Source organism: Halichoeres trimaculatus, unplaced genomic scaffold (genome assembly GCF_033239565.1).
Source record: "Halichoeres trimaculatus isolate MK-OKI-2021-1 unplaced genomic scaffold, fHalTri1.1 fHalTri1_scaffold_5, whole genome shotgun sequence".
In the NCBI taxonomy this organism is placed as follows: domain Eukaryota; kingdom Metazoa; phylum Chordata; class Actinopteri; order Labriformes; family Labridae; genus Halichoeres; species Halichoeres trimaculatus.
Window position 1 is genome coordinate 11,523,343 of NW_027437183.1, and position 23,746 is coordinate 11,547,088.

General features: G+C 40.5%; 1 protein-coding gene across 1 annotated transcript; it reads right to left on the reverse strand.

Moving 5' to 3' along the window:
- Positions 1-1,858: 1,858 nt before the first annotated feature.
- LOC141790450 (tricarboxylate transport protein B, mitochondrial) lies at positions 1,859-23,742 on the reverse strand. Its single transcript, XM_074670331.1, has 9 exons — positions 23,201-23,742; positions 12,269-12,376; positions 9,824-9,923; positions 5,460-5,598; positions 5,039-5,123; positions 4,766-4,870; positions 4,465-4,580; positions 4,281-4,354; positions 1,859-4,046 (listed from the first exon to the last, which is right to left on the reverse strand). Exons 1-9 carry the CDS (start codon positions 23,310-23,312, stop codon positions 3,932-3,934), a joined length of 954 nt encoding a protein of 317 aa, XP_074526432.1. The 5' UTR covers positions 23,313-23,742; the 3' UTR covers positions 1,859-3,931.
- Positions 23,743-23,746: the final 4 nt, after the last annotated feature.

The following is a 23,746-nucleotide window of genomic DNA, read 5'->3' on the forward strand; positions in this document are numbered from 1 at the left end:
TCTTCTTGAAGCTTTAGCAACAAAATGATCTCCTCTTATCCCTCAGAGCTAAGAGCATCCACCCTCTGAGAGAAAGCTAGGAGAACAATAACATTACTTCCCCTTCACTGGCTCTGAGTCAATGGAGACTCGGTTAGACACTGAAGATTGGGGAAATACTGTAAAAGAGCAACAAGACAAAAAAGACTTTACTGTCCACATTATTGTGTTTTATTGATAGGGGATTTGAATCATGTGGTAAAAGAAGTTGGTGGGAAAGTTCCTGACTCACAGAATTGTACTTCTGACGTATGGTCTGTGTACTGTACTGAAAAATACAAGTGTAAGATGTTGTGTGTGGTTCATTGTTCTGTTGGAGGTGTTTTATGGGCTCATTGATTTTGCAGTGACCACCCACGTGGCTCTAAACTGTGCATAAGAGGTTTTGGAACCATTACAGGCATGGTAAAATAAATGGCTTTAAATAGGTTTAATTTATTTGTAAAACATTTTGGCTTTTTTTCTGAATATAAGACACACAGGTTTAAAAATCTCAAGGTAAAAGAGCTGCTGAGCAACCTCCAGACTCCAGGGTCATCTCTTTGGTTCAAAGATGATCTCAAGGCAAGATTAATGCCTTGATGTCTGAAAGGATGACGAGAGATTTTGTGGGCAATTTGTGACCACCATCCATCCATCCATCTATCCTGCAGCAGAGAAGAAGAAGAGGAGGAGGAGGAGGAGTGAGTGATGATGTTAGGATGAAGGGAGGCTGGTAGGTTCTTTGACTCTTCTTATAAAGCCCTATTGTACGGATATGAGGAGCAGGCCGGCCTTTCTCTCATCAGGCGTGTGGGTGTGTGGGTGTGTGGGTGCGTGTATAAGAGGACAGGGAAGGGTGGGGAGGCGGGGGATGTGTTTGAGGCTGTAGCAATAGCCCCACCTTCAGTTTCAGACAAACTTTTTGGTGTCCAACTGTTTTTCATTTTTCATTTCTGAGCTTATGCCTCAAAGTTCTCTTAAGTCATATTTGTCAAACTATCTTTATGACTGTTATGTATGTTACACTGTTTCAGACTTTCCACTGTGTGGTGCCATCATACTATAATCATATTACATACAGTTGTGGGGCAAGAAACTACAGATTTCTTGGCTCTGTTACTGCTCCATGCAAATAGCCAACGAAGTACTTCTTTAATTTCTTTTTAAAGCTCAAGTTAGCAATTATAGTGCAGATTATTATTATTCATACATCTAAGGAAATAAGATACATAAAATAAACCTCAAAGTCTGAATGCTTGGCTTCCTCAGGGTTTGGGTAACTCATATGTGAAGTCTGATAAGGAAACTTCCTGAGCCCTGAAAAAAACTGTTCATTTCTTCATTGATGCCAAATTGTACCCTACAGGCTCCCTTCACTTCAGTCCTTTCCAGAGAGCCGTGCATTCCTTCTCACAACAAACACTGAGGCACCGGCCGCGGATATGAAGTGTGTGATTGTGTGTAAGAGTGTGTAAGAGAGAGCGTTGGGTAGTTGAATCACTGGACATGAGCATCAGCCAAAACTGAAACAATGAGTTCCCTGTTCGATTCCACCCCTCCCTGCTCCCAATGGTTTGTCCCAGCGTGATCTGTTGTGACCAAACAGGCCGAACAGGAGACCAACGAGAGAGGGAGGATAAGAAAACAATCAGCCTGCATGCTTCCGAGTTTTAAGATGCTTGATTTAATGAGTTTTCAGACCTCCACCCATTCCATACACACACACACACACACACACACACACACACACACACACACACACACACACACACACACACACACACACACACACACACATACACTCAAACACACAAACACCACACAGGAATTTACATTTAGCGCGGACTGAAGGAAGGGACGATGTTTATTGCACAAGTTTCATCATACAGAGCTACATCCCTTCCTGAGACACACACTCACACATACACACAGCCTTGGAATACACTGACGTGATATGATAATAACACTTTCTATTAGTCTGTATTTGCTGCCAAAAAACATTTTTGAAAAATTAGTTCAATTAAAACACATGTGTGTCAGTAAGGTTAATAATGGTTTTGGGGCAAACACATCTTGTAATGATTTCTTTTCAAACTGCAGGGAAAATCACGTAAGAGTGTTGTGAGTTGCTAGTAGTTGATGGTATTAATTCAGTTCATTTTCCAACAAACACAACAGTCAAAGGCACATGAGCGGGAATAAAAACACACCTGAATGAATGAACATGATAGCATTCAAACATATTTAAACAGATCGTGACTTCAATGGTTGGCCCCTTTAAATAAAGCAGCGTTCAGGTGTACACAGAGCTGTTCTCATATCAGACACAGCGTCAGCTTCTGATATGAACAGAGATGATTTAGGGTATTGACAGCCCAGGATCTAATGAGATAAGTTATCAGTCCCCTCTAAAAATTAACAGGTTTTTGGGTAAATCATTGTGTGAGGATGAAACAACAAATGTGTAATGTTAGAGGAGAATGTCATCAAAAATTTCCACTTGTTTTGCACTGCTCACAAAGTTATTCTTGATGCTAGCTCGATTATCATTTGAAACCAAGCACTAAAACTGTCAAAACAACAAAAATGTGTAGCAACAAGACCCTCTCTCTTCTCACCTCTGCAATTATTTAACTTCCAACTGTTTATATTTTAAGATCTGGAGGACCCTTGTGTTTGGAAGCATTGCTGTCAGGGCTGTAAGGAAGAATCCGAGAGACTGAAAACTGCCTCAGGTGTAAAGATTACAATAATCCTGGAAGCTGGTTTTAGGAGGACCTGATGAACTATCATCCCTCCACTAGATGAGAATAAGGAGCTCTGAGGTTACTTTGCGTGTTTGTCATTTCGACTCACAGTGAAAAACAGCAATAAAATATCTTTTTTCTAACATCTTTAAAATATTTCACACCCAAACCCGATCACAGAAAAACTTGACACAAGTGGCACAAGTTAACAGCACATAGTCTCCCAAATATTTAGATATTCAACATTCAGCTTTCAATAAATACATTTAAAAGTTTGCCACATCATTAGTCATAACGTTCACTCCACATCATTAGGCTACTTTTCCATGTTCTGACTCTGAACACACCTTCATAGTGTAACAGGTTTGGCATTTGGCACAGGAATAATGTATATATATCATATCTTATGATAAAACTATAATGCTAGTAAATAACTAAATAAGAATCTACTTTTATAAAAATAATGCACATTTTACAAATGTGAAATTATTCTATTAAAGGCCTAGTTATGGATGTTCCTGCAGTTAATATGACTGTAAACCTGCAAACAGCTGCAGTCTGGCTCCTCTGGATCTGAAACCACATGAGGCACAAGAAGAGACAGAAAGCAACAAAACTCAAGAGAATCCAGTTTGACACCTGAAAACTAGCTGTAAACAAAACAGCTGCTGACGTATCATATTATTTTTCACTAAGGGGTCATATTTCACAAAGCAAGGTTACGGAGTAGAAGAACCAAATAGCTGGAAAAAAGGGGGAACTTCTGCAAAGATTTACTTTACGAACAGATGCCAACATGACGTGAAATCTAGTTTTAAGGTTTTGTTCATTACTTTAAAACAGTTTATTTATTTTTTGGGATAAAGCATCTTTTTTACATTTATTTGGTTCATTTTATAACCCTGCTTTGTGAAATAAACACTACATCGTGTCAGGTGTCTTGGTCCAGAGCAGCAAAGCTCTGCATACACTCCAGCTGTCCAGATGTGGGCGACACTGAGTTTCTTTTATCTCTGCAGCTCCGCCCTGTGAGCTTATAGGCTTCCTGTTAGCTCATGACACTGATCTAAGTCCAGTTCTCTGTCTCACCCCCTCACTGGCAGAGGAGGTCTGAGAGACTCAGATCAGCAGGAAGCCACCGCCCTCTCTGCAGCTCCGACTGCTCAGTCTGTCTTCCAGACCTTATTCAGGACCTTCACCACCTCTTCATAGATGATGAAGACTATGGCCACATCCAGACACACCCGGCCCAGCCGAGGAACAGTCCCCTTGTAGAATCTACAGAGGAAGACAAGAAGAGACAGATGACTCTTCTCAATATCTTTTAACACTTTGATATCATGAAGCCAAGCAGATATTTGAGGTCTTTGAAAAGATAGCATTAATGATAAAAGTTCAAAAAAATTGGACGAAAGTCTATTAATTTAATTCTTCACACACTATGTTTTATACAAAGAGTTTTTCCATGCTTTAAAAGCAGTAACTATTTTGAGTGCTGGGAGGGGTACTCACGCTGCCACCCCCTCGTTTCTCAGGATCTTCACAGCACAGTCCAATGTGCTCTTATATTTATGAGCTTCCAGGCCCTAAAGAAAGAAAGCAAAATGCATCACCATTTCTAAACAATGCCAGTGTGTAAAAACAGAGAAAGAGAACCCAGAACACAGAGCTTTACAATGTCAGCTTTGTTCTTTACCTGCATCCGTGTCTTGATGACGTCTAAAGGAGTATTTCCAAAGACACTGGCTGCTCCAGCTATGGCTCCAAAGGTTCCAGTCACCAAGGGGTTGATAGCTTTATTGGGGTCATCACCTGGTGGAAGGATACAAAAATAAATCATTTAATGAGGATGCTCACATGGAGTTCTGCTAGTGAAACCCTGCGCCTGTTTGGCAGAATTTGGATGAAAGATGCCATGTTAGGACTGAAAATTACAACCAGAATTTGTCTCTTTTTTAAATATGTCTAATCGACAAGAAGGATGTATACATACTGACCTTTGTACCAGTTCTTCAGAGAGGTCATCACATAGAATCGAATAGCCTGGTTGGATCCTTGTTTGAGCACAGTGGCAGTGAGACCCTGATACGTTCCTCTTAATCCTTCAGGGAAAAAAATAAGGTCAATGTATCATGCGCTTTCTGTATAAGAAAAGAAAATTATCAATGCTGAATCCTCACACTTTGAAATAAGAGTTATTTTAAGCTGCACTACCAAAAAATGACCACTAGATGTCAGACAAGTTAAATGCACTGAAGCCTCTGTTTTACCCTGTTGCCTGATGATCTCTCTTACTCCGTGGTAGAAGCCTCTGTATTTGGGGTTGGCTGAAGTTTGGTCGTGAATGAATTTGACCTTCAGAGATAAAACAAAAAAAACAAAAGGATCAGCCAAAAACAGCATTTCGTTTTACTGTGACAGAGATGTCAGACATGTTTAGACTGACTGTTTTGAAGAGACTCCAGATAAAACTGGATACAGTGTATTTGTACAGATACATGACATAGTACATCCAGCTGCGACACATTATTCAATGCAATGAATCATGAATCCTCTGAGACAATCCGCTGCTTTTTATACATCTGATTACTTTGGGCAAGTGTGTTATGTGTGTGATGTGCAGCATTTATGAGACGGACAAGTAAAAGTGATCACACATGAAATCTGACCACAGATCAGTTGGTAACATACCTTCACAGTTTCCATTGGACAAACCACCACAACAGCCTCCATCACCCCGGCTCCCAGCCCACACAGCAGACCTCTGGTGCTGTCCAGCCGACCGGACTCATCCTTGGCATGGTTACTGAGGAACTCAAACACCCCGAACCTGAAGGCCAAAACAGAGCACACAGGGGATTATGGGAGAGTTAACACAGCGCTCCAAGATAGAGATGACTAATTTTTATATTCCTAAGAAACAAATTATGTATTCATTGTTCTTCATCGTGCAACACCATATGGAAAGATGGCTTTACTTCCAAACCAGGAAAAACAGATCTACACAGTGTGTTTACTCAACTGTCTTATCATGTTTTAATACTTGGAAGCTAAAAAAATCACATCTTCTATGATTGCATTTTTACTCATGTACTCGTGAGTTTGAAAACAAAGATGTTTCCAGATCATTACAGCTAATGGGAAGCAAAGAAAATCACATGCACGTTGGGGCAAATTAAAAACCCTTGAATGTCACATTGCGAGTGAAGACAAGTGCAAGAAACATTCTGGGTTTTACTTTGTGGTCCAGCCTGTATCCTCATTAAAGATGAACCAACACAGGATGTTTTCCCTGTTACTAACAAATGACCAGCAACAGCTGCCATAGATGCAGGCAGAGAGGGAGAGGAAGGTGTGGTTTATGTATCTCCTCAATCAGAAAATGTTGTGCCAGCGAGTCGTTTACAAGAAAGGTTATTTATAGATGGAATTGAATTGTGGTGAAGGTAGGACGCTGCCCGGTACATTTAGCAGATGGGCGGGGGGGAGGACAGACTCTTGGTCCGGATTAATGCTCTGTTTCTCCTCTACGTCTTCTCTCTGCCTGTTTGAGCTGTTTACCTGCCAACGTCACCAATATCGCAAAAGAAATTCAACACACGTGTGACTCTAGTTGTTGTTTCCATCTGCATTTCTATCTCAGAATTTTCTTCAGCTCATTACCTTTCCTCATCTGTCTAACTCTAAGCCCTGAGTCTGTTTGCTTTGAGACAAAGGCTCCACACAATTAACCGGCTCCCTTCATTAAACAGGAACAAACAAAACATAAAATAAATCCATCCTTTCTTTTCTTCTGCACACTGCTTCAAACAGCGTCCAAAGGAAGGGATAAAAAATGAACAAAACCCCACAGCTTTGTAAATCCGAGCACTTAATAACTAACCTTGTGAAACAAATGCAATTCATTAAAAGCCGCTGGAAAGAAATACGCTGCCGTCATTTCTGTTCCTGAGCCAATTTACTCTAAAGTCTCCCCTCCTCACATAACAAGTGGCCCAAACTCCACACTCAGAAAATGACACATCATGTTTTGTCTGACATCCACAGCCAGAGATGAGTCACTGTGGACAGTGGAGAGCTCCCCAATCTTCATTAGAGGCTCTTTCTACAAGGTCAGGTGGGCTGATGAGGAGAAGAGCAGGAAAGGGAGGTAGAAAAAAAGAAGGATGTAAATATGGAGGAAGGGTTGAGGGGAGAAAAAGGTCAACTGCTCTCTTCTCTGTCCTTCTTCTACCTCTTTGACAAGCGTCCAGCAGATTGTGCGGTGCATGATGGTGCGCAGGCAATCAGCTAATGGGATGGGGGAGGAAGAGGGTTAGGGAGGAAGAAGATGCGAAAGGATGGGGGTGAAAGAAAGATCGAACAAACGACTCAGAGGAAGTGATGCTCAGTGGAAGGGTGCCAAGGTAGTTGCAATGAATCAGATCTGATTGTTCCCTACTGAGTGGTCTTAATGTCTGTGACATTTTCTTTTATTTTATCCATCTGTTCACTTCTGCTTCAATAAAAAAAACTGTTTTAAAGACATAACCTGTCACTACAGGAGGCTTTTTCTTTCTAAAAGTTCAAGTTTTTACACTGCTGTGAACTGCGTTGTGTTTTCAGCTCCTCTCATAGACACCTGTAGTTTTAACTTACTTTAAGAAGTTTGCATTATGCTACTTTCTGTCAGGCTCATTTTATTACAATAAACAAAAGTAAATGGCTGAAGTTGTTCTGACTTATTCATTCTTGTATTTTCTTGTCTTTTCATATTTGTTTTCCAAATTGTATCAATTATAAGGTGAAATTTCTTATTTTCTCTGAATTACCAAAAAAGGCAAATAATTGCATTAAGTAAATATATTTTGATACAGTAGTCATATTGTAAATTGTAAAGAAGTTTATTAGCCAGAATATGACTAGCAAATATTAACATTTCATCTAAAGCACTATGGTATATTTAATTAACAATAACTTACTATATTTCTTCAGTAAAACAAAGATACTGTATATCTACAATAGACTACTGGTAAAATTACGGCCATTAAAATACTATATTTTTGAACTTTTTTTTAAGTCTGTATCCAGATTTTTTCAACTGTGCTTCTTTAATTAAATTTAATCTTAAATAAGGATGGGTACCCAATTAGGTACTATTATAGGTACCGACCGAATTCTGTCAAAAGTACTGAGTATCAATTTATGTCAAATCAAAAGGTACCATGTTTAGGTTCCTAAACGCATCCTTGTGACTGGCAGAGTTGGCGACTTTTCATACTGGACATGAACACAGCACTACAATGTTATATATTGAAGAATAAATATGTTAAATTGAAAAAAATGTATACAAATTGATATTTTTTACCACATAATCACAAAAAAGTACCTGAAATTGGTACCGTTAAGTACCGGTACCGATTGCCAGGTACCGTTTAGTTTCAAATGTAAAAGGTTCCCATCCCTAATTTCAAAGCATATTTTGATGTGGTTTCAAGGCATTCTTCTCTAGGTTTACATTTATGATGAGCACTGAAGGAAGCCACTTGTGAAATGTGGTATTTTCTTCTTATTATTATTTTCTTATAATAAAGTCTGAGTAAAGTCATTTGCTGAGGTCAATTCATTGTTTTCTGTTTGGTAAGACAAATTAGAATCTTGAAGAGGTGAACAAGACACCGACACTAAGCTGTTCTCTACATTATCCCTTGCTTAGTTATTCATGATTTCTGATATTGCTCCGACTGAGGTCAAATGTGGTGATTGACAGCCTGCTGCTAAATCAGCCTGTTTTCAGTTTTTATAGATCCATGTTTGATGATGTCAAACAAAAGTACCATGTAATTTTTAGAGTAACAGAAATTACAAAAAAAAAAGGAGAAACCACTATAAACAGGAGTTGCCAAAAAGTCATAAAGGCCAAAGGTTCAGACAAGAAAGTGCTAAAAAATAAAGAACCAGGACCATGATCAGTGAACCTCAGTACCGGTTCATACATGTGCCTCTGTGTCAACCTCTGAACCTCTCTTTGCCATATTACCAAAGGGAAACACTCCTCAAAGCAGAAACAACCCATTCATACTCTCTGTAAGAGTGCTGAAGGCTGACTGACACACTCATATGTGCACACACAAACGCACACACACAATAACACACACTGTACATAAACATACACACATCTATTGACAGGGTATCAACACAAGTCTCCCTCTGTTCCTCTACTGAGACCCTGCCTGAGTTTGAGTGGCATCTTTGCTCCGCCTGGCTGCGCCTGTCTCTCCATCGTACAGACAGCCTCTCCCTCCAGCATTGTATACACACACACACACACACACACACACACACACACACACACACACAAGGAAGGAGTGAGTGCTGTGAAAGGAGTGAAATACTAAAGAGGATAACAGAGAAATGGTAACAAAGAAGGTGTCCAGCTTAGTTTTGTGCAACATGTGTGAGTATGTGAGTGTGTGCACACACACACGCGCTGTTATGTGTGTGAGTAAATGTCATTGCTGAAAAAGAATAACGTAATTATACTGAAGGCTAGTGTGGCATTTATGCCTTGCCTTGTGGGTAATGGGCTAGAATAATTGGAGAATGAGAGCTGGTGGTTCCAGGTCTCTCTGCTCATTTAACTACGGCCTTGAAGTCACATTTTTCAGATTTCTACACAGATGCTCATTTAAAGACCTACTGTTAAACCATGATAAAAATCTAATATTAATATTGTGCATGAAATTTGGAAAATGCGTCTTCAGTGAAGCCACACTTCTTGTTTTAAAGGCCAGATTTGTTTGATGTTTTCACTGACTTTATCAAAGCTTGCCTAAGTTACAAGAAAATCCTGTGAAGGGAAGTTTTTGTATTTAATTCGAGTACTTCTGATTTACTAATTAAAGGAATTTAGAGTTGAGAAATTCTTGTCCTATTTTAATAGCACTGATATCACATGAAACAGTGGAAGGTTTGTAAAATGTCACGTGAAAATACATTTGTTTGTGATACACTTACAAATTAGTTGCACTTGGATAGATATATTTTGAATATTTTAAAACTGTTGTATCACTCACCTGACTGCAGATTTGGGTATGGATCCATACAGCAGCGAGCTGAGTCCTCTGTACAGTCCTTTGATCCCATGACCCTGTACCGTCTGTTTCACACAGTCACCTGGAGGAAGAGACACAAACTCAGTGTTTTAAAGACAGACAATCCATATAGATAATCCTGAATATTGTTACTGCATCTGCTGTACTATAATCTCAGCTTCCACAGGCAGATATTCGATACAAACAGTTTAAGTGAGGCTAACATTACACTCTTTTGTTGTCTCTCTATTCCACCTTCATTTTCACTTCCTGAGCTGTTTGTCGGACTGTAACCAAAAGCCACCATCCGCCAACCCTCTGCCAGCTGCGCTGAGAGATCTGAGAACTGTGCTGTCACTCCCAGAGGCCGTGTCATTTATAGACAATAAGTGAGAGGTCCAGAGATGATGGGATGCTACTGTTGACATTTTATAATTATAGTGTTTCAAAGGCACCAATTATTTTAAATATATCTCAACCACATGTGAGGCATATGGGTTGTCTTTCCAAAGGCATAATGGATGAGATAAAAGTGACTTTTTCATTGTTTTTGGTGCCCTGTATAATTACAATTAATCTCGTTAAGCTAACACCTGGATTCAAAATAAACATCACAGAATTACTAGCAGGTATATCTCAACTTCAAGCCAATTTCCCCAAAATTTGTCATTTCCCTTTGAACTTCTCAAGGCTTCTTGCTCTCGTACACATCAGTCCTGTTATCCGTGCTCTGCCGTCTCCTCAAATACACAGCTGAGCTGAAGAGCAACAGCTGTCTGCAGCGCTCATTAGCATGGTCTGCCATCCTCAGAGCTGCAGCCCACACTAACACAACTGGCATGTGTGTGCGTGGGAGTGTGAGTGTATGTTACACTGGTTAGCATGGATAGTGAGTGTGCGTGTGTGCATTGGTCTGTTGTAAGTCATATAAACAAGCCCGGTGACAGCCTGCCAGAATCCCTAATGTACCTGGGGATGATGGGTAATTAGATAATGAGCCCCTGAGAGAGGGAGACAGGATAAATGAGAGAAAATACTGAAGACAGACAAACAGAAAGACAGACGGATGGGTGGCTGAATAGTTTTGCTCTCTTCCTCTGTTTACCTTTTTTGGGCTAAGTTAAGCTCGGCCAGCAGCTGCTATATGGAGCAACATAAAGATTTAAAAAGTACCATTTTTGTCCTTGATGTAAAAGCATGTGTCTGTTCTTAAGTTATTTTAGCTTTGATTTGATTTTATGTGTTTCTGTTTTGTTTTGAGGTTTCTATCTTGTCCTTCTGTGAGAAAAAGGAGATTTGTCTAGCATTATGACATTTTTGTAGCTTAACCAAACTGATCAACTGATCTGTTTGTTTAAGTAACACTTTGTCTTGGTGTTCGATTTTTCAAAAGTCACCTTTTGATTGGGCTAAATGTCTTATGATAACAATGATTCCACCTTAAATTTATGGGCAGCTATTAAAAAACTGTCAAACACTCAAACACACTCCAAGCTTACCAGTGGCAATTGCTCCAAGAATGCAAGGGAAGCTCAGCTTCCCTTCAAATGTCCCCCAAAACAAAGTAGTGATATGTACTGCTGTGTGTACATTTCATTGACAAAGTATGTGCAAGAATTCCTTCATCTTTTGTTCAGAATCAGCTACCTATCACAGGCAACTGGCTCGACCTCCTTCTCATTCATCCCCGCAGCGTCTCAGCTCTTTAACACAGTCGGACACTTAGCATCTTCTGACTTCAGCGGGGAAGTGTAGAGTGGGTTGTTCCACTGCGGAAACTGGACAGTCATTGGATAAACGCTGGGCTTTGTCCCGCCCATCGGACGCTGAGCGTCTCTGGGGGTCTATGAGGCAGTGGGCTGGCCTGGGCGCTGGGCTTCTGCATGATGATTGGATGATCGGTCTGAGGCCGAATCCCTTTTTGATTGACAGTAAAATGAGCCAGTCAGCGATCTCGAAGTATAACTCTTCACTGGGGCATCTTCTGAGTTCTACATTTACTTGTTCTGGACTGATCCGGAAGCTTTATCGATCCCCAGCGAGTTTACCTTTCCCAAAAACGACGAGCGTTGTGTTTAAAGATTCTCTCTCTTTTCACCAATAAGCAGCTACAGCTGCAGCTGTGGAGCTTCTCCCCCTGTCACTCAGAGAGGAACTCAATGGGCCAAGGCCATTTAAGCAGTCTAGCTCTGATGGCCAGTGAGAGAACACCGGTAAAATCCCTGGAAAAAACACCTGGTTGGTACGACAGGGTCACAGATAATTTTCTCGAAAAGGAACAGAGGGTAGAATTTACATTAACAATAATAATAATAATAATAATAATAATTATTATTATTATTATTATTATTCACACATTTATGATGTAGGTCGGGAAAAAATGAGCTTGCCCTCCTTGACTGACCAGCAGCCGCCACTGATGATTACCTATTCCTCTGTATTTGGGTGGATTGGCTTTCTCATCCAGCTGCAGCTGAGTCTTGACGTACTCTGTGGGGAAGGTGATGCAGATCTCTATGCCACCTGCGATTCCACCTGAGAAACAGAGAACAAGACCAGATGTTATAAACATGAAATTTAGATATTATTTTACCTGTCGCTTGACTAAATATGAGTGCAGAGGAAGGAAAAGTGATCACGCAGCTCTGTTCGCATTTTACATCAACTTAGTATACCAGGTGTGCTTAACAGAGCCTGGTCCAGTCCCCAGTCAGTCTTGTGTCTTGCAAAGAGGGGCCATTACATCATGGATCATTACAGCGACTCAACTGGCTTTCCCTCCATAAACATTAAAAGCAACGTTTGGCAAGGGAGGGAGAGGAACGAGCAGAGAGAAGATAAATCAACTGGTGCAGCTTCGGCTTCACTGCACAGAGACTGCGCTGTGTGTGAACGACTGAACAGAGAGTCACACAAGTGTGAAAAAACACAGCTGCATCTTCGTTATCAAGAGAGACTGAGGAGGAAAATATGGAACAAAGAAAAAGAACAATTGGATCCATGAACGTGTGAGTGACCAGAGTGGGTCCAGCCACAGAGGATGGGTGGAGTGAGGACGAGTGTTCAAAAGGCTGATACGAGCTACAGATGAGTCATGAGAGAGAGGAGAGAGGGATGACATTAATTAAATTATCCAGCCAGCCTGCAGGGAGGGGCTCCATTACCCAGGCCAAGACCCTCCATTAACTCAATGACACAGACACACAAGAGCTCGCTGAGCAAGTAAGGCACACACCTCGTGTTTACACAAAAGCATGAACACACACAAATACACCCATCGACCTAACAAAAGAAATTCCAGATATATTTTAACTCCTCCGATTCTTTTTCATGAACATTTCTCTGTTTGTTAAGCATGTTTCTGCCAAATGAGAAGACTTGAAGCAGTTTATAACCACAGATATCAAAATAATAATAAGGCTGGGATGTTGGTCATGGACACCAAACTTTTTGTGTCTTCAGTGATATTTTTACTACTTTTTCTCCTGTGTTTGTCTGGAGATCCTACATGTAACCATGGCTGCATTGTTTACATGTGAACTCAGCGGTTAGCAGCCTGTAGCATGTCAGTGCTAACTGGTGTAAGGCCTGATGTCTTCCCACAAAGTGAGGAGAAGGAGGTGAGGATGACGTACTGGTTCTCAGGTGTGAGCTAAGAAGTGACAACTTGGAACTGTGCTTCCATCCATCGTTACTAGGAACGCAAGATCTATCTCCAATAAGATGGACGAGCTAGCCATGCTAACCTAGCAACAGAGGACAGAGTAGCATCATGCTATTCACAGACATGGCTAACGGAGCTATCATCAGACACCAACGCCACACTGGGAGAGCTTCACCTGATGTGAGCAGACAGGATCTAGGAGACAGAGATGGAGCATGATTGAAGAAGCTCAGTCCTGGACCCTGTGGAGGTGGAGGCTGGCTGAACTAGAGAATGATGGACAAGCTGTCATCACCTTTTTTCTTATGGACCTTTTTGCCCTTTCTATACACTTTTTAACTTTTGTTTTTTTTGATTGCTGCTGTGACTTCCATTTTGTCGTACTTGTTACAATGACAATAAAGTTCTATCCTGTCCTATCTTATGCGCTTTTTTCCGGATTTGATTCTTTTACCATTTTTGGGACGCCAATTCAATTTGAACTGTGATTCTTTGATATTTCCAATTTTTGTGAGTTTAAGTTTGCTTTTTTTTAAGACCAGTCCATGGGAAAAAGATATGTGATGATAACCATGTCTAAAAACAATATTAAAAATCATATTTTCCAAAATAATTGCACATCACATGTGAATCGGTGTTTATGATTTAATCAGGGGATCTGACATTACGGTACTAGATAGCCAAAGAAAATTATCTCGCCCTCTGCTGGAGAAAAGTGGTAACTTTTTTTCCAACCCAGCTATAAACAAAGACTAAAACGAGAGATTAAAATTTGAAAAAAAAAAAAAAAAAAAGAGTTTTTTGAACAAAAGAAAACTGCAAAACAAAAAATCGCTATACTGACGATGAATTAATCATTTCTTTTTCTCCCACCCGTTAAAGATTGAAATAATGGCCCAGCACACAGAATCTAAGTCTTTCTCAAAGAGAAGTGCTTCCAACAGGCAGGGGTCTTGCTTTTCTCTGTTTCTGTGAAAATCAGATGTGAGCAGATGGTGTTATCTATTTATAGATTCCAATTATTATCTAAAGACCAACTTTGCCCTCAGATTCTTAAAAGTGTTTCTTTACACAAATGACAACTTTATAGTTCCTACATAAATTCTTCAAGATATTCTACAGCTGAAAATTGAGGTGACTTCAGAGAAGTTTGAGGATTGTCCTGAAATATATCTTTATTGCACAGACAGGGATCTAACAGACCGTGTTTCCTCTTGGTAGGAGACTAACTATTTTATATTTCTCTATGTACTTTTGCTAAAAACCAGCGCTGAGTGTTTCTTTATGTTCCCTCCACGTGTTATTTGGCGGTACAGTTTGGCACCTCTCACATGTCAGTGTGGTCACACCACCTTTATCACTGCAGCACCTCGAAGCAGAGCCTCCACTTGAGATAACTCTAACAGAGTCAGGACAGGGAATTTAGGACAGCATTGTTAGCAAACTAAATACCCTTAAAAGCCTCAGACTTATGCGTCTCTCTCTTATCAAGGTTTCCTCCTCTGTGAGTGAGCCTGATTTAATAAAGGAAATCAATACAGGAAAAGTGGCTTTTACTTTAAGCCTCTGTGAAGAGTGCCTGGCTATGAAATGGGCTGAAATGGATGCTGGTGCCTTTTTATGACTGATGGGTAGTCTTTTTGACCATTTCCCAAAGGAAATATTTGCTACAGCAGGAAAACTCTGCTGTTAAAATGAAAAGTAGGATGAGGTTTTTAGAAAACACGACTCAGCAAAAAGATAGAGTCTGGCTTTTTAGCGCAGGAGGTGCCAAAACCAACACATACTACTAGGTTATTAGCTTATTAATTTACAATTTAAAAAGTCAAAGAACTTATATTGAGGGTGATGGTTTGTTTTTTAGCTTCTAAATTAAGTGGAAACTATTGAATTCACTTAATAACTGTATTAATGACTCAACACATATCAGCTTTTGATGAAACCTTTATTTAACTTAAGAGTAAAATCCACAGACCCTCTAATCTGAGTCACGCTTCAGGCCAGTGATCTGTAATTCTTCTAATCTTTGTCGAGTGGTGAGTAAATGTAATCCAGCTGAGACATAACAGAAATCACATGACACTTCATTACAGCTGTCCTGATCCTGGATCAGTGGGTCAGAATGTAACTCAGGAAAGAGGTGACAACAAACACCAGTCATTGTTTTTCATTTCAGACAGCGAAACCAGTGAAAACAAACCAGCAGCAACTCAGCAGCAGATACACTGCAAACACCATCAATCCTCATCACACAGGTATACACACACTTACACACACACACACACACACACACACACACACACACACACACACACAGCGCCTGTGGAGCAGAAGCAGTTTGTTTGCCTTCCATTTCATTTTACAGTCTACATCCAACACACACATTTACAGATGATGCTCTAAACGACTGCAGCGTCGCCGCCAAACGTGGGTTACATGAACCGAGTGGTCGTTAATCTTTATCCTCACATGCTCGCCCTCTTCTCCTGTTGTTCATTTTTCTCTCAGCAGCACCTTCCTCCTCCTCTCCTCATCACCCAACTCTCCAATACGCTGTGTCATAAAATCAATGTGCCCTCATAGATCCTTGGCACTTACTATTACACCAAAAACAAATGGAAATGGCACTGGGTTGATATTGAAAATCTGCACAGGTGATAAAAATCTGACGCTACAGACTCGAAGATATGAAACGTCCACTAACTGAGCAGCAGTTTGATTCATGAAAGATAGGAAACATGGGTTTATGATGCACTGTTTATACTGAGGTTTTCTAGCGGCCTGGCCTGAGTTTTTTTTTTTATTTGGCATATGGAGCCTTGTAAAAAACAAACTGCAAAGAAACTCAGGTATAAAATGTATATAACTGAACAAGCTTATTGGTATTTCAGCTACAATGTGACGAACAAATTCTCAGCTGAGCCCTAGCCGAATCCTGATCCAAGATACAGCATCAGCTTAGCTCTTTGACAAAGGCCCTCGGCCAAATCAAGCCTGACTTTGTTCTCATTTGACCCCGGGAGACATAGTGAAGTTTTCTATTAAGGTCTGGTGATAAGGCTTGGATCACATTTATCCTCAGTCTGTTTCACAGTGTTAGAGTCGGGGCTCTAATGGACGTCTCCCATATCACCTGGGTTGAGTATTTTGTGTTTTATTACCACAGAAATTAAGATGATAAATAGTTCCTTTTTGTTCTGTCTCTCTTTATCACTTGCAGCAGCTCCTGCTTGAAATTATGACTGTATATCTGTCTTCCTCCTAAGCTTTGGTACCTTTTAATACTATCAAAAAAAGATTGTATTTATTTGGGAACAAATCTGACTTTTGCTGTTTCCTATACAGGAAGAACAAACAATCTGTTTGTAGCCCAATTCCTTGGTCAATACAATGAAAGACAAACTTGAATCTTCACTCTTCCTGATCTTTAAATAGAGATTTTTTTTTTTTTAGCATTTTCTCCTTGTGGCTAGGCGCCCCCCTGTTGGTTATGGCTGCCTTTCGCAGCAGCTCACTCTTTTTTGTCAGTTTCTTGCATCTTTTTTCATCTCTTTTTCGTAATCTTTGTATTTGGAGTGGATCATTACTTTGTATGGCTCATTTGTTGGTCATGGACACCAAACTTTTTGTGGCTTCAGTGATATTTTTACTACTTTTTTTCCTGTGTTTGTCTGGAGATCCTACATGTAACCATGGCTGCATTGTTTACATGTGAACTCAGCTGTTAGCAGCCTGTAGCATGTCAATGCTAACTGGTGTAAGGCCTGATGTCTTCCCACAAGGTGAGGAGGAGGAGGTGAGGACAACGTGCTGGTTCTCAGGTGTGAGCTAAGAAGTGACGACATGGACCTGTCCTTCCATCCATCTTTATTGGGAACCTAAGATCTATCTCCAATAAGATGGACGAGCTAGCTGTGCTAACCCAGCAACAGAGGGAATACTAGAGGGCAGAGTAGCATCATGCTATTCACAGACATGGCTAACGGAGCTAACATCAGACACCAATGCCACATTGAAAGAGCTTCACCTGCTGTGAGTAAACAGGATCTAGGAGACAGAGATGGAGCATGACTGAAGAGGCTCAGTCCTGGACCCTGTGGAGGTGGAGGCTGGCTGAACTGGAGAATAATGGACAAGCTGTCGTCATCTATTTTCTTATGGACCTTTTTGCACTTTCTGTACACTTTCTTACTTTTGTTTTCTTGATTGCTGCTGTGACTTCAATTTCGTTGTACTTGTTACAATGACAGTACAGTTCTATTCTATTCTATTCCATTATAAAGTTCTTTTCATTGAACTGTTGTAGTATATAAAAACAGCCTTATTCTTTCATACTAGTATCAAGGTCAGAACAGCTCCAGTCAAGATGGTTGAACTGTATCTTTAGGTTTATGGATTCTTGAACACAGCCTGTGTATGTAAACATGTTTTTGCACACAATTCCAAAATAAGCTGTACATAAAAACAAAATCCCAGTCACCACAGTAGCAGCGCTGAGAGGCTTCGAGGAGTCCAGGTGATCAGGCAGACAGCCAGATGACAGGGAGGAACAGTCTCTCCTGAAATCCTGTCCTGCCTGCTTCAGTGACTCTAATGAGCCACCAACACATCTGGTCCACTAAGAAGCTTCCCTTTCTCTGAGGAAGAAGATGAGATGGTCTGTGAACATGACAGCTCCATCTCCTTCAAAACAACATTTTCTGAACAGCAACATAGAGAGCCAGAGCCAGTCTGCAACTTTTTGGAGCAACTGTGAGCTTTTAAAGCAAAGTGCACCCTGAGAAAAAGTCATCCAAAGCCTTCAGTAATGTTTTGATGTGTATATTAGCATGTGCCAGCAGATTAATAAGCAGTTTCCTCACAGAATCTATCTATTATTCATCCTGATGTTCCTTATTTAGATAAGAATCCTGTATTTTCAATTCTCTGGAGTCTCAGGGTAAGATGTTATTTGGTCCATGCATCTCAAGTCCAAATGAAGAACGCAGCCAGAGGACTGATCACTTCAAACATTTGTTGTCTTATTAATAGCGACGTAATATTCCTGTTTCCAAGCGCAAAACATGAAAAGAATTATTCATCTGACGTCTGGCCTTTCCGGCTTCCTCTGTCCTGGGCAACACTTCCTTATGCTACACTGAGGCTTAATTACAGGAGGGATGTTTATTAATATTACATGGAAACTAGATTAACTGATGAGAGCCCTGCAGCTAGCATATTGTACAGTGTTTTACACCAAGAGGACTATTACACACAGAGTGATTAGACAGTAGGGACAGCGGGCTGTTAGGCTCTTAGCTGTTACTGGATAACGACAGCAGTGTGTTTAATTTCCACAACATGCATCATTAGTGTTTGTTTGTCTGCACTGATTGATCAGCAGGGAGCTACTGCTTCAGATTTTCACTGGAGCATCAAAATAAAAATTTGTGTTGGGAAATAGATAACACAATCAATTAATGAATCTATTAAAACACTGCACTCAAAAACAGCTATGAAAATGTAACGGTATGGTTCGGAGCTTTCAACTAAAATTAGAACTGTGTTTCTCCTACACTGATGCAAAAATTAAATCATTTTAGATTGGAGTGCCTTTGTTTGGGTCAGACATCCTGTAACAGTAATAAAGTTGATATTTGCTACATTACAAAACATTAAAGGATCTGATCACTCTGCATGCTGCAAAAAGTTGCCTTGAACAAAGAAAGTAGTGTTATAAAAGGTCAAGTAATCATTTCATGCTTCCCGAACAAATGCATGATTTGGTGAGAGCCACATCTTTACCGCCGTGGATGATGGTGCTCATGGGAGATGCCGTCTCCACCTTTTAAATCCCAGCTGATTGTGTTCGAAGAGACTTCATGAATAAGCACAGCTCTATGGAGCAATCTTTCATCTTTATGTGCTGACTTCATGGTCTACGGCTTTATTTGTCTGCTTCAGCATCACGTCTTACCTCTGTTTCCAGATGTAGAAGGCAGCTGCTTTTAGTGAGACTACACAACAAGATAGAAAAGTTAGCTTCTACCAGGTTAAGGCTGTGAACCAGTTAGAAACAACTGAGGCAAACATGTTCTCAAGGCTGCACAACCCCATGAAGCTAACTGAGAAAAAGCTTGTCAAGGCCTCTGACAGATTGTTAGTGGAAATCCATCCTTCAAGTCTAACGTGTCAGGGTTCTCTAAAACTCAAAGATAATTACTTGAAAATCAATTACCCTGCTACGGTTATATAACTCTGACAAATATCTGTAGCAAATTCAAGTTTCAAGTCTCTGTAAATTCATTTGTACTCAATGAAGAATAAATTAAACCATGAGGGTTGATCTTAACACAGTGGATCTTCCCCAGTTAAATCCAGGGAACAGTTCAGTATAATTTTTGAGATATGAGAAATAAAGGCTAAAATATACCGTATTTAAATAAATATACTATTCTAAATAACTGTATTCATTTCTGTCTGTCTCTTCATTTCTGTGTTTTACTGACAAGCTGCTACAGAGAGGGATGCTGGGAGTGCATTGTGATTTATTATCTCACTTTGCAGGACCCGAGGTCTGTGAGCGGCAGAGCAGTGGAGGGGAGGCGACAGTTGAGTGCGTCACCTGTGACGTGAGAAAACAGGGAGTAAGCGTACAGTTTGATGAGCCCTCTGAGCCTTAGAGGAGACAAGCACTCAGAGAAGCCAAGCGGCTGCCCTCAGGCCCAACAGGGAGAGGGAAAGAGAGAAGGGAAGAAAAGAGAGCAGCAAAGTGACAGAAAAACACGCCTGTTTTAATAGAAAATCAAATTTCTCATAGAAAAAAAGAGACTTTCTCTCTTCACCCATCTCTCCACTTCTCCTGCTCAGTTTGAAGAGGTTAAACATGAAAGTAAAAACTGGGCATGAATGAACTACAGTGTGGACAAATCAAGACCAGAGACCCATTTAGGCCACTCTCTCCCCCTCAGGCCTAACACAGATAAAATGCTCCTTCCTTCTGTATCTCAACTTCAGTCATCACAGAGGCTGTTTTGAGATGACTTAAACTAACCAATGGGAGCAGAAAGAGCTCACAGACCTCTAAAAAGCTTTGCAAACCCCTCCTCTGAAACAACCGCGGTCTATGTGGGCTCTTAATCCATTAAGATCTGACCTTCTACTTCTTGCTTTGTCTACTTAGAGCCTTCAGGCAAGTACGTGTGGCACAATTTTCCACAACAGCTGAATCAAAAGAAGCTTTAGCATGTCAAGCTGCAGTGGGAAAGTTTGAGTCCTGTCTAAGTTAAATATCAGAAATAGTTTTGGATGGGTGATTTCTCTGATCCAAGTGGCAGTTAATCAATTGCTGAGTCATCCCAGTGATCTACTTTCATCGAGCCGCACATGCTGACACACACTGTCATTCTGATACCTTTCAAACAGTGACTGATCAGAGGTTTCTTCACAGCCAAAGCCGGAGGAGTCAGAGGTTGAGACAGAGAGAATGCAATCGTGCTGTTGTTGCAAAACTGGACAGACAGGCTTGAGACGAGCTGAACGACACAGCAAGGAGGAAGAGGAGCAACACTGGGCCATATCCAGTCAATCAGGCTGCACGGGACTGAGGGGGGAGGGGGAAGGTCTCTCCACAGAGCCACTTCTCTGTTTCTCAGAGGCTGACAGGGTGACAGGAGTCAGGAGAGGAGCCAGGAGAGGAGATTTGTTATTTAGCATTCATGCTGCTCCTATCACAAAATAACTCAACACTGGCAATAAAGTGTTAAAGTCATATTTGAACCTTTTTTGACGGACTATGTTTTCAGACAAGGCAGTGAAACGCGTGTGAAGGATTGTAGACAGTTTAAGGGGAAGAATTATCAGAATATCTAAAGGGGTGTTCATATAAATACTTGAATATGAAATTCATTGTCAAAAGTTTGAAGTGCATGCATAAGAAAAGGGGAAAGAAAAGCAAGATTAAGTGTACTGCAAATCTTTTGTGAACCAGGTGCTTTTTTGGAATTTATTACAAATGATGCAAATGCTTCTACAGTCATGTTAGGTCTGTATTACTTGTATATTTTAGGCCACCCACAGCTGAAAAAGAGAGAGAGAGAGAAGGAGAGAGAGTACTTATTCTGAAAGAATCTTAAATTTACCTATATTTCTATAGTATTTTGGTTAATTAAAAAAAATCTGGTTCAGTCTTCTTGAATCTGAAAGTTATATGCTTTTTATTTTCACTGATATAACAAACTAGTTCTTCAGTTTTAAACAGCTGATTGGGTAACAAGCTTACTTTGGGGTAGTCACATGCCTTTGGTACTTATAACGTGCAGTTTCACCTTTTTTTTTTTACATTTTAAGCCTAAATATCTTTTTTTAATAAAATATCAGCAAAATATTCAACGGTCATTAGCTGCAGCAGTAAAGTGCTTAATCCTCAATGATAATAAAGAAAATTAAAAAAAAACTAGATTGATGAAATATTCAGAATGTAAAAGCTGCCAGAAAGCAAGGCTGAAATCAGCAGAGAGCTGCCAAACAGCAGCCGCTTTGAGAGGCTCTTCATCATCAGGAGCTGCTGAACCCTCATCATCGTCACAAGAGGGGGTCCAGGGGGTTTGGAAGGGATAGAGCAGCAGGAGAGGACGACTGGAGGTTCTGAACCTCAGCGGGGGTAAACGACTAAAACAAGCAGGGTTGAAGTAGTGATGAAATGTCAATCATCTAAGCTGGTAAAAAAAGTAGATGATTGATTAATAGATTTATAAATCTGTCAAGCAAAAATACTGAATCTTTATCAGCAGTATTAAAACAAATTAATCACAAGCTGATGGCACAGAATTCAAATGTGAGACAAGAAGTTCATTACTAGAATTTTACAGACCATATCTCATGGTTTTCATCAGCAGATTTTGATTATTTAAGGATGAGAGACAGTGTACATTTAAACATCTATATATGAAAGAGAGCTGGAAAAATATAAAATACGATAATGTTTACTTTTTTTTATTAACACTCAATTATGTTCCCGAGACAATATGCAAAACAGCTGCATCAATCCACTTAAACAGCATTAAGTAAAGTGAAGAGGAGATCCTTAGATTAAAGGATAGAATCATTTCAGTGCAGCAGGTCAGATATGAGGAAGAAGATTTGTGTCTTCTTCTTAGGCCATAAATTTTCTCTTTTACAGCTGAAAGGGGTCAAGGGGTCAGCATGGTTGGAGGGTAAAATCTGAGGATTGGCTGGAATAACTAGTCTACCCAGTTAAACCTAAATGTATAGAAGCCAGTGATGTTGCCTTCACACAGTCTGTCATTGTGCGGCTCCACTGATTTAATGCTACCATTGCATTCAAGTGAAACGTGTCATTTGAGAGGAGTGCCCTGTTTGTAATCCATGCAACGATAAAAATAAAAATGGACATTGGGCTGGTTTTGCATAGTGACGTGGTTATAACGTTGCAGTAGATGCCCTACTCTTTTAAAACCTGTTTTTCTTAGCACTTAAGACTGTTTCATTTTCCCTTTAATATTTATCCTGCAAAGTTCGTCGTTTTGTTTGCGGGATACTTTTTAAACCACTGTTATAATCCTCCTCTCTGCTTTAGAAACACGAGCATCAAAGTGTGGAGCAGGATATATTTTAACTTCCGCGTAACTCATATAAGTGAAATCTATTCCCCACCTCTTGACTTTTCCGCTTCGTAAAAAAAGTGCTGAACTTACCTGCCAGAATTGCCTTCCCCGGGTGAGTTAGTTTGGCTTTCCCCGCCGGCGCCGCTGCAGACAGACACCTCGGTCTGAGAAAAGGGCTGGTGAATGTGCCTCTATCTTGCATGACTACCCGGAAAACAGACAGTAAAACAACAAGAAAAAAAAGCTTCAACTCTCAGTTGTTCTCTTCAAGTAGGTTGCTCTCTGTTTTCACGCGCAACACATGGACGGCTGCTGTCTCGTGCGCTTTCCAGGATGCAGGTGAGCTCAGACGCGTCCACGGACTCAGGCGGGTCTCTGTGATGACAGTGGGGCGGACACTGGGACTGTCAAGGAAGTTGGGATGTGCTACATCGAATAGCTGTTATTTGTAACCATGGTAACACTGTATCACGACGATAGTAAAGCTACGTATGTAAGCAAAAGCAACCCGGAAGCGGAGAAAGGGCGGATAACAGCTGTCTGTGTATCCTGCTGCCGCGTGGAACCTAGAGATTTCCCCGTAAAGCCAATCAACTTTGACCACCACTGAGTCGGTTCTCCTCTCGGGACACTGGG